The 11,300-nt window shown below is 46.9% G+C and overlaps 1 protein-coding gene and 5 non-coding genes across 6 annotated transcripts in view; all 6 read right to left on the reverse strand.

Annotated features, from left to right (window-relative positions):
* Positions 1-11,300, reverse strand: part of LOC135824438 (tubulin-specific chaperone D-like) — an 83,266-nt gene that overhangs the window by 35,417 nt on the left and 36,549 nt on the right. Inside the window, exons 22-29 of the mRNA XM_065337177.1 lie at positions 11,202-11,264; positions 10,479-10,543; positions 9,731-9,806; positions 9,271-9,325; positions 8,151-8,214; positions 6,484-6,578; positions 5,964-6,107; positions 4,865-4,948 (exon numbers count right to left, since the gene is read on the reverse strand). Of these exons, the coding sequence (XP_065193249.1) occupies positions 4,865-4,948; positions 5,964-6,107; positions 6,484-6,578; positions 8,151-8,214; positions 9,271-9,325; positions 9,731-9,806; positions 10,479-10,543; positions 11,202-11,264 (646 nt within the window). The remainder of the gene's footprint in view (positions 1-4,864; positions 4,949-5,963; positions 6,108-6,483; positions 6,579-8,150; positions 8,215-9,270; positions 9,326-9,730; positions 9,807-10,478; positions 10,544-11,201; positions 11,265-11,300) is intronic.
* Trnas-aga (transfer RNA serine (anticodon AGA)) lies at positions 959-1,040 on the reverse strand. Its single transcript has one exon. It is a non-coding gene; the product is annotated as a tRNA-Ser (tRNA).
* Positions 1,135-1,216, reverse strand: Trnas-aga (transfer RNA serine (anticodon AGA)). The gene has a single exon. It is a non-coding gene; the product is annotated as a tRNA-Ser (tRNA).
* On the reverse strand, positions 2,165-2,246 carry Trnas-aga (transfer RNA serine (anticodon AGA)). The gene has a single exon. It is a non-coding gene; the product is annotated as a tRNA-Ser (tRNA).
* Trnas-cga (transfer RNA serine (anticodon CGA)) lies at positions 3,621-3,702 on the reverse strand. The gene has a single exon. It is a non-coding gene; the product is annotated as a tRNA-Ser (tRNA).
* On the reverse strand, positions 6,684-6,782 carry Trnay-gua (transfer RNA tyrosine (anticodon GUA)). Its single transcript has 2 exons — positions 6,746-6,782; positions 6,684-6,719 (listed from the first exon to the last, which is right to left on the reverse strand). It is a non-coding gene; the product is annotated as a tRNA-Tyr (tRNA).

The following is an 11,300-nucleotide window of genomic DNA, read 5'->3' on the forward strand; positions in this document are numbered from 1 at the left end:
GTGATGTTGTACGCGCCCCGTACACACTCCCATACGCACACACTCCCCTACACATATTCATGCACTCCCCGCTGGCCTTTGTCCTGCTGACCCCTTTTTTCCCGCTCACCATGTCTCACTTACTGCATGCACCCCTTTTTCCCTCCGTAGTTTTAGATACTCTGAAGGCTGCGCTTGCGCAGGGTCGTTCTTGTTCTACTCTCCCAGTCGCCTTTGTTCTAGTCTGGCAGTTCTTGTCTTGATCGATCTCTTTGTGCTATTCTCCTAGTCTGGACCACTTGTTCTCCCAGGCTAGACCTTTGTGATATTCCAGTCTCTTTCCTCGAGATAATATAACCATTCTAAAAGCCCTACCAGTGTACTGAGAATACATGTAACAAGAGTAGTTGTAGTTAGGCTGTGTTTACATGAGGCGTTTCAACCCGGGTTGAGTTCTACCCGGGTCAGATTTCAACCCGCCATGTGCATAAAATGAATGGCGCGTTTACATGACGCATTGCGCTTGACCCGGGTTGAAATTTCGCCCTGGGTTGATTTCAACCCTCCCCCCCCCCCCTCCAAGGGGAGGGTTGAAACCAACCCGGGTCAAGAAAATCGTACAAATGTACTTCTGTGCGTATCTCGCGCCAGGTTTGAACAGCACTGCAGATGCAAATTTCGCGCGAACGGATTCATGTGACCGTGCAGGACTGTAGAAGTGGACTTTTGGCGGCATATCAGTATTTGACCCGGGTCAACTGTCTTCATGTAAACGCTCGCCTCTTTTGTCAATCGTACAGACTTTCAACCCGGGCTGAACTCGACCCGGGTTGAAATTTCTCATGTAAACACAGCCTTAGTAGTCCTTATTTTGACTACATACACACCACGCCCATGCACGTACACACTCACACACCCACACACATTCACACACATTCAAGCCGTCTGAAAAAAAAACGAAAAAAGAAAGAAATTCAGTCGCAGTGAACAGGATTCGAACCTGTGCGGGCAGAGCCCAATTGATTTCTAGTCAATCGCCTTAACCACTCGGCCACCACTGCTTGGATGCTTTAGAACAAGCACCTCAACGAAATATGTGATGAGTGTATGCCAAACCGGTGAAAATGGGAAAAAGGACAAAAAGAGAAATTCGATCGCAGTGAACAGGATTCGAACCTGTGCGGGCAGAGCCCAATTGATTTCTAGTCAATCGCCTTAACCACTCGGCCACCACTGCTTGAATACGTACAGGAACACATGCATATGTACTTCGAAGTAGTAATAAGCACCCCCGGCCAACGTACTGTATTTTCACAAATTTCTGGTGTACTTTTATTTTCGGTTCTTTCGCTACATCTGTTTCATACCTTTAGAAAATGTCAATAAACGAACAAACACTAACACACATACCGTATTATCTCTAATATAAGCACGGTCCTTTATTTTTCAATGTACCTCCGCCCCGTGCTATTAATGGAGACGTTCCTTTATTGGAGACTGTTCCATTATTATTTCAACCTCATTTCAGAGGCATGTTGCCATGCCAAATTCATGTATGACACACACATTTCAGGTTTTTTTTTCGTCGGTACAGATAAAGAATTTACACAGTGTGCTTATAATGGAGACTGAGCACTTTATTTTTTGAATGCCGCCCCAAGGTGTTCTATTATTGGAGACGTGCTATTATTGGAGACTGTGCTTATATTAGAGATAATACGGTAATCCAATAGGGAGCTGCATCTCTGTTCACCGAACCTTGCTTGGCCTTTTCGGACTTTTGCCATCATACCTAAAATTCCGAGCACCTAAAATTTAGAAAACTTCACTTCTCAACTCCAAACTCCAAAACGGTCTCTTCATTGCGATTCAAATTCAAATCAAGATTTACATTACACCAAATTTTCAGGCCTGTGGCTTCAGACCTACAAGCCATTTGACTGCATTCTTTCAACTTCATGTACACCGATACTTTTTCATGCACGCACGATCGAGGATCATTGTCCGCAAGGTACTTCAGCCCGATCATACTTCACTTTAGGTATGGGAGGCGTGGCGCGTCATGAAAAAGTTGACTTGAGCTCAAATTTGTTTGGCCTATCGCGAGACCGCAATGTGCTTCTCCCACGCGAAATGAAGTACGAATCAAAATGGAAAAGAATGTTGCAAAAAAACAAAGTCCAACCGCAGTGAACAGGATTCGAACCTGTGCGGGCAGAGCCCAATTGATTTCTAGTCAATCGCCTTAACCACTCGGCCACCACTGCTCAGGTGGTTCTGAGTGACAGCCATCTCCATCAAATAGACCTTTTGCGCGTTGTACAAATGTCCGAAGTCCAGTACTAGGGCGTAGGTGTGTACAGACCCGGCTGGGTGTTCATTGTGTGCTATGCATGCGCATTTGACCAATTTTAGCCTCATAACTAATGGCAAACAATCCCTTTTCCAGCTTCTTCACTTTGGTTAGAACTAATGACTAGCTAGATCTTTGTCAGAAAAGGTTTTCGTTCGAAATGCCTTCAGGGCCCATTTCTTAGTGGAGATAGAAGAAAACACAATAGGGTCCTGCACATTCAGCACCCATTAGGTTCTACGGGATTTCGTGCATCTGTACAACGCGCAAAAGGCTTATACGGGCGAAGGGTCCGAAAATACCAAAGGAGAAAATCTAAGGGGAAAAATGAATCTTAGGGCTGAAACAATTATACCGATAACTCGCATATCGATCGTTAAGAGTGCAATCGATAATCGTTACGTAGATTCGTTAGTGTTCAAAACGAGTGCTAACGATTTTTATGCATTCATACGAGTGACAGTATTCTAGCGCTTGCACTCCACCCGATAGTGAATACGAGCACAATAATGTACTTTCTAGCGCAGTAAAATGATGTGTGCCTTTGAAAGAGATTGGGAGAAAAGACTGTCTTTTTGCTTCATTTGTGGGAGAGGTCGGAGAAGAGCCAGAGGGTGATGACAAGATTCTTTGCTCGAGAAACAACATGAAATTCTCTAGTTCATGTTGATAAAACCAGCCAGATATCTACACATGTCAACAGTGCGGTGCCACAAATTTCTAACGTAGCAAATATAACATGGAATTTCTTCATAAACTGGTATTCGAGGTACATGGGTAGGGCCAACAAGGATCGATAAAACCAATATATCGATCGTTAATGATATCGGTTGATCGTTAGGAGTTCTTGAATGATCGTTTCAGCCCTAGAAAAATCTATATAATATTATTTCGAAAAATTAAAAAATCCGTCCTGATGCAAAAAGGTGTGGGCGGTCAAGAGCATCCGCAGAATTTACTTTTTCAATTTTTCAATTTTCGTACACTTGTTGCACTGACTGTGTAGTGTAGTGTACTGTAGGGATCGATTGTCGCAAACACCAGTATGGTGTAGTTGTAGGACGTGTATGGACGTTGGTAGACCTACTGGTACTTGACACAGGTGCAGTCAGTGAACCTGGGGTGAGGAGTTCTTATTTTCGAGCTGGGCATTGGGAAAAATCAAAACATAAATGGGAAGGGGGGGGGGAGACACAATTCTGCACGAGGACAGATTTTTTAATGTTTCGATAATTACGGACGACCCCGCAGTCAAAAATGGGAAAAAGGACAAAAAGAGAAATTCAATCGCAGTGAACAGGATTCGAACCTGTGCGGGCAGAGCCCAATTGATTTCGAGTCAATCGCCTTAACCACTCGGCCACCACTGCTTGGTACACTCAATGGCAGCAGTCCACTTGCTTTGTCCAAACTGAGGTGTTTTTGGATAGTTTGCAGGCAACCTGCCTACTGTAGCTACACTAGCACTGCATTTCACACAAATCCAGTAGAAGTATCGTTTCAACGTGTTTTTTTTTCCCTCGAACTTATCTGTCCTCTTGCGTACTTCACAGCATAGTACTTTTCGGCTCAGTTTTCTTCTGTTCTTCCTTTGCTGAACATCAACACAAACTGTGTCACTGAGCGTCGTTTACACCAGCAGGGCGAGCGTATGCATTGAATGTGAAAATGGACGCGGTAGACAAATGTAGCAGCTGTGTGTGCGCGTGTGTGTGTGTGTGTGTGTGTGTGTGTGTGTGTGTGTGTGTGTGTGTGTGTGTGTGTGGACAACACAATGGTGAATGCATATTCGTGCAAATGACGCTATGTGTAACCACGAGCTGCTATTTGTGATGATTACTGTAAAACATGCAATTTTCGGTGTAACTTTAATTTCGGTGATTTCGGTAAAGAAACCAGCCATCTAAATTTAAATTACACCTAAAAGGCACTGTAGTATGCACTGCATGTGAAGGGAACACTGGTCACCTAATTCTACATTACACCTGAAACCTGGCAGGTCCCTGGCACCGAAATTGTAATGCACCTAAAATTACATGTTTTACAGTATTCTGGCGATCACTTTGTTTTTGCCCATAAAAGAGGCTAGTAGTAGTAACCGAGGAGGTAGTCACTCACGTCATAACAACAAGCCCTGGGTACATTTGAATCCGTTGAGTTCTTTGTCCATTGTTATTCTCACATTTTGCTAATTGTGATAGAAACTTTGTGTCGAGTAACTGAGGATTCATGTGCGCTACGATTACCGTAAAAATCCTGCCAGAGTGCCAAGTCACTACGAACCCTTCCATGATGCTCAGTGACTATGTGGTGTATACCAGGGGCATCGGAACCGGTGCCGCACGTTCGGTCAAAGCCGCACCCATAATTTCATCTTGTGACTTTCGAAGCAATGAGATATGGGCTATTTGGGCCCAATTTCCCTAAAACTTTCCCTGGGGGGGGGGGGGGGGACCCTCAACCCCCACCTACTCATGGGCCACACCCAATGTCGAATACCTTCCGACGTCCCTGTATGAAAAAGGTACTTACAGAGGCTCAGTGAGAGCAGCTGGGTGGGTCTCTGCCAGTGACATGGTCAGGTCCTGCAGACACAGCATGCTGGCCTCCCTCACGCTGAAAGGCAAAGAAACCCGCACAGGCGTGCGCACACGGACGCACACGCATGCACAGAAGAAAAAAGAACGCACATGCACACACGCACATTCCCACACACAAACATGTACACACACCCGCACACTCTCACACACACGCACGCACACATGCACGCACATAAGTAAGGATAAGTGACCAAGCAAGGCAGCATAAAATAAAACGTCAATCAAAACATTAACACAAAGATCTCTCACACGCCAAAACGACACCAGTGCACGGTAGTGCCCAATCCCGCAATGCAAAGTACTCAGCACGACAGTTCATGCTACGGATTACTCGAGTCAAGAGTGAACTGTGCTGTCCTGTGCTGTGTGTGCTGTCTTTCCAGCATGTCCTGTGCAGTAGTAGCGGCGAGACATTCTGCATGTAAGTCATATCAGGGTATCTCCATAGGCCACAGCTGACCTGCAAGCAACATACGACAGCTGCTGTCGGGCGCACAACATGTTCTGTTTTAACTCTCAGCGCAGCTAACCATGGTAGCAAGAGTACATAAGCCCTAAGAGTGTGCAACTGCCTGCACAGCCTCTATGCAGTACTCGACAGAACTTCACACATCATGTGACATGGTTCAAAAGGTTATGCTGGCAAACAGTGCAAAGTGACCACAAGAGAACTGTTGTACCCAAAGCTGGGTTACATACAACCCTGTATACCCTGTATCTATCATGCATGCACAGCGTGCAAATAATGTGTACGAGTTTGCCATGTGATGTGAAGTTCTGCCGTCGCAGACCCCATAGCTGGAGTTGCACACTCTTGGGGGTTATGTACGCTTGGGCGTACGGAAGAGCAAGAGAGAGAGAGAGAGAGAGAGAGAGAGAGAGAGAGAGAGAGAGAGAGAGAGAGAGAGAGAGAGAGAGAGAGAGAGAGAGAGAGAGAGAGAGAGAGAGAGAGAGAGAGAGAGAGAGAGAGAGAGAGAGAGAGAGAGAGAGAGAGAGAAGAACACATTTCTTTCAGCTCAGCAGCAGCATACTGAGCACCGATGTCGCCGCGGCTATCCGTGGTGTAGTCCTGCATCGACATCAGGCATGCGTCATACACCTGGCCAACTGTGGTGGACACGGGCAGGTGATATGTTGGATCCATGTCCTCGTGGAAACCAGCCGTGAGGCAGAACCTGATGCACAACCAGAAGAAGGCAAACAAAAACAAGAGTACCAAGTTGAGTAAATGGGCGGAGGAGGAGGAGGAGGAGAGAGAGAGAGAGATAGAGAGAGAAAGAGAGACGCAGCCAGACGGACAGCCAGACAGCCAGCCAGCCAGCCAGCCAGCCAGCCAGACAGACAGACAGAAAGAGAGAAAGAGAGAAGAGAGAGAGATGTAGACAGACAGACAAACAAACAGACAGTTATGCCAACAGATACATACGAAACAGAGGGGCACAACAGACAGGGATGGGGGGGGGGGGGGGGGGGGAGTCGACAACCAAAACACCTGGGAGTACAGTAACAACACATCCATCCATTGCCCATACTCGTTCACTCCTCTCCTACCTGCCTAACGCCTTGACTGCATCACGCCGCGCCTCCGCAAACTGACTCTCCACACCAGCTTCGATATGCGTAGCGGCCACCAAGCTGGATAGGATCTGCAAGCAGTGGGAGAAACAGAGAACAAGAGAACAGCGTCGTTACTGCCGAGTTAACAGTCAGAACTCAAAAGATGAAAAAAATCAAGAAAAAAAAACAAAAAATCCTTCGAGCCGGATTCGAACCAGCGACCTAAAGATGACTGCACATCCCAGTGATGCGCACACTACAGTCTTCCGCTCTACCAACTGAGCTATCGAAGGGGATGGAGACTTCCATTGCTGTACTGGTATAAAAGCATGGACGACCGCGACGGTCCATGTTGTAGTCTTTTGGACGCTGAGTCGACTGGTTTTGGTCCGATAAGGCTGCGATGCAGCGTTCGACCCTTATTCCTAATCGAACACGGGTGAGTTAGCGGTCACGTGCTCATGCGTACACCAGTCACCCTGTCACCGTGCCTGCAGGCTACAACTTTTACAGCGTTCCTGTCACTCGAGTTGAACCTTTGAACCTTTGAGTTGAACCTTGGTGTGAAAGTGGTAGCCTGCAGGCACGGTGACCAGGCGACTGGTGTACGCAGGAGCACGTGACCGCTTACTCACCCATGTTTGATTGGGAATAAGGGTCGAACGCTGCATCGCAGCCTTTTCAGACCAAAGCCAGTCGACTCAGCGTCCAAAAGACTATAACATATGGACCAATCGCGGTCGTCCGTACTTTTATAAGAACGAAACGGTGCTTTTAGTGACTTTTTGCATACAAATACCCATCTAGTAGGGCGCAGTCACCCAGTTTTAGTTGAAGTGTGCGAGTTCGATTGGGAATACTGTAAAGGAGGAAGGGAGCGTCTCAATTTCCTCGGACCAAAACCATTCGACCCAGCACCCCGAAGACTACAAGTGGTGAAAATTTGATTTTAGGGTACACTTCCCCTTTAATACAGGTGATTGCAATTACTAATAACGAGGCATGCGAATTTTTCAAGCAGATACAGTGGAAAATGAAGTTGAAGACCACTGCAGCTGTACTTATAGTTGATTATATGGCGGCAAATACACACCTGGCAATATGGCAATAAGTACACGCCTATCCACACACACACACACACACACACACACACACACACACACACACACACACACACACACACACACACACACACACACACACACACACACACACACACACACACACACACACACACACACACACACACACACACACACACACACACACACACACACACACACGCACACACACACACACACACTCTCTAAATTGCAAAGTTACTCTAGCACAGAGCTCTCCTTCTCACGAGAATCACCATCAGTGCGTGTGTGGCGCCGAGTTGAAGCATGATTAGTGGCACATAGCACATAGTATGATACATGTTACATACAGCGGAACCTCGCTTCTCGATCACCCGACCAATCCGACTCCACTTTAACTCGGCCTCGAAATTTCCTCCATTATTGGCGCGCACATACATACATCACGGTTAACTGCACAAGTCATACCACCTCGGAAATCAGACCACTTTGCCCGGTCCAGAAGCCGGTCGGAATTCCGAAGTTCCAATGCACACACGCACATGGTTTGCGGCACAGAAACCCGACAACACCACTTACTTGAGTGACCTTGGACTGCAGCATGATTGGTGGTAGCGCACCCAGTGCTAGGGAAAATCCCATGCTGCACAGAAAACACACACGCATGCATGCATGCACGCACCAGTGGAGAAACAAGGTACTAGTCAGGGGCGTCGGACACGGTACGGTCACTGCGGTATTGACCGTACCACTTTTTTTCCCAGGTACCCTGTGGATCAATAAAATACACTGATCTGGGATCTAAATTTCCAAAATATTCGGCTCAGCCACCACTCCCCCACGAGTGAAATGTACTTCAGATGGCTGACCGTACCACACTAAAATACCTTCCGACGCCCCTGCTAGTACATTTTAAGAGGTCGAATATTTTACACGATTGTGACGAAATCATTCAATAATTCCACTTCCCAACTGCCGGTACGGCTTCACTAGATTCGTACAGTAATCCCTAATAATAACATTCCGCCACAAGCAAAGGACAGCCAAGAAATAATGTTTACATCAGTTTGGGGTAAGCCAATTCGTCACATGGAGAGAAAAAGAAGAGAGAGAGAGAGAGAGAGAGAGAGAGAGAGAGAGAGTGTATGTGTGTGTGTGTGTGTGTGTGTGTGTGTGTGTGTGTGTGTGTGTGTGTGTGTGTGTGTGTGTGTGTGTGTGTGTGTGTGTGTGTGTGTGCACAACACCCGCCCCGGCATCACCGCCCACACCCCAGCGCATACCAATCACCAGCCATCTGTATTGCAACCAGCACTGCGCTACCTGTGATCGCTGTTTTAAATCTGCTCCTGGCTTTCGGCGACACAATTGCAATCGTGGACGGCGTCGTGACGGAGCGGCTTCCTAGTGGCAGTGCTGACTTCTCTTGAACTCTCTCTCTCTCTCTTCTACTCTCCCCTGTCTCGGGGGCGGCGTGGCCAAGCATTTGGCAGCTGTACACCAGGCCAGGTGTGTGTGTGTGTGTTTGTGTGTGTGTGTGTGTGTGTGTGTGTGTGTGTGTGTGTGTGTGTGTGTGTGTGTGTGTGTGTGTGTGTGTGCGTGTGTGTGCGCGTGTGCGTGCGTGTGAGAGAGAGTGAGAGTGAGAGAGCAGTATAAAACATACAGATCAACACTAGCTCTAACTAGAGTCTCTCCTGCTCACCGTGGAAAGACAAGTTTGCTTTTCAACTCGCGACAGTAGCCATCAACGATAGCACCTGAAACAAGAAATGCACACAGAGAGGAAAGCATAATATACCGGTATCACCATCCACTCCATGTGTGTATCTAGTACTATCTACTTATCAAAACCCCTGTCTACGTACTCTACGTAGACAACTTTCCGTAAGTGGAGCGCAAACTCGCGAATTCACGGGTTTTCCCCCGCCCACACGTAGTGCGGAACCTCTCTCATAATGCACACCTGTGCTAATTGTGTAAACCTGTGCTAATTGTGTAAACCTGTGCTAATTGTGTAAACCTGTGCTAATTGTGTAAACCTGTGCTAATTGTGTAAACCTGTGCTAATTGTGTAAACCTGTGCTAATTGTGTAAACCTGTGCTAATTGTGTAAACCTGTGCTAATTGTGTAAACCTGGCTGAAACGGCAGCGCTGTAGTTACCTCTGTGATCCGGTGTGACATCCGGCTGACTGTAGTAGTGTGCCGTGAATGGTGTTAGCGCAGCTAGTGCTGAATCCTACATGACAGCACAAGCAGCAACAGCACAGCAAGCAGCAGCAGCAGCAACATCATCACCAGCAATATCATCACCAGCAACACCATCACCAGCAATATCACCAGCAGCAGCACCACAGCAAGAGAACCACCACCACCACCAGCCGCCACCACACCAACCCACCAACCCACCAACCCACAAACACACCACCACCAGCGGCCACCACACCAACCCACCAACCCAGAAACACACCACCAGCAGCCGCCACCACACCAACCCACCAAACTCACCAACCCACAAACACACCACCACCAGCACCACTAGTACTGTAGCTGTACTGATGAGGACGTTATGACCGAAACAGTTTGCTGTCGTCTACAGCATTGGGTCTTATCAGAGGACGTACTACTGTAAACCCATTATTCTAACGAGGCGCATATATAACAATTTCCCAAAATTGACTGGTTTACGTGTACGAAAGGTAACGATTCTCACTCATTCTCAACGCTAAAATATCAATAGTATATGTATCAATTTCTGTATAACGATTTCTATTTTAACGACAGATTTCTCCTCGTTAACTCGTTACAAGTAGCACTTCGTTATAATTATGGCTTTTACAGTGAGTTAGTTCTACTGTAGTCAATTAGCGTAAGGTAAACAATACAAAAAAAGGTGGCGGCAATTTCTTACCGTCACACCGGCGTTAGTGTTGTCGACAAACGGAAGCGAGTCGTCAATTAGCCATTGCCAACTTTCTGCTCAAACAAAAAAAAGAGAGAAATACGAAGTACGGAGTTTTAAAAAACCTCGACCCTTACACAGATGTAAGTGCATGGTTAGGAAGTACATGGGTAACTGGTACTGTTCGTATAAGGGGTGAGTTCTGGCACAGACTCTTTCTGTCAGTGTACTCAACTGCCTCTAAATAGCAAATACGCTGCCTGTCGGAATGGGATCACACAGATGAACCCATACACACATCTAGCATGTCAAGAAGTGAGAGCACCTGTTACGACGAGAGCACACCGATGAATGTATATACATATCTAGCATTTTAGGACGTGAGACTGCCTGTCAGGATGAAAGCACATGGATGAATGCATACATAAATCTGGCATCTCCGGGAGCGAGACCACCTGTCAGAATGAAAGCACACAGGTGAATGCATACACATATCCAGCATACTACAGTTGCGCTCGGTAAATCCGACCCACAGTGCACACTAAGTATTTGGCGCACGGCCCTTGGCGCCCTGGAAGTGGTACGAATACGGCTGGACTTACACATATACAAGTAAAGTGATGTAATCGGAACTGGTGGTGCAGGGCGTCAGTTTTGCACTTTAGGTCGGATTTCAGTGAACGCAGCGGTAGTATCAACTTCACTGTACCAAGAAGTGAGAGCCACTCTTACCTAGCACAGTGCTGTCTCGAACGGGAAACTCAGCCTTGGAGAGGTTTTCTATGAAGCTAGATGCTGTGACAGATACGCACACACACAATCACACATAAT

This window comes from Sycon ciliatum, chromosome 9, assembly GCF_964019385.1.
Source record: "Sycon ciliatum chromosome 9, ocSycCili1.1, whole genome shotgun sequence".
Classification (NCBI taxonomy): Eukaryota; Metazoa; Porifera; class Calcarea; order Leucosolenida; family Sycettidae; genus Sycon; species Sycon ciliatum.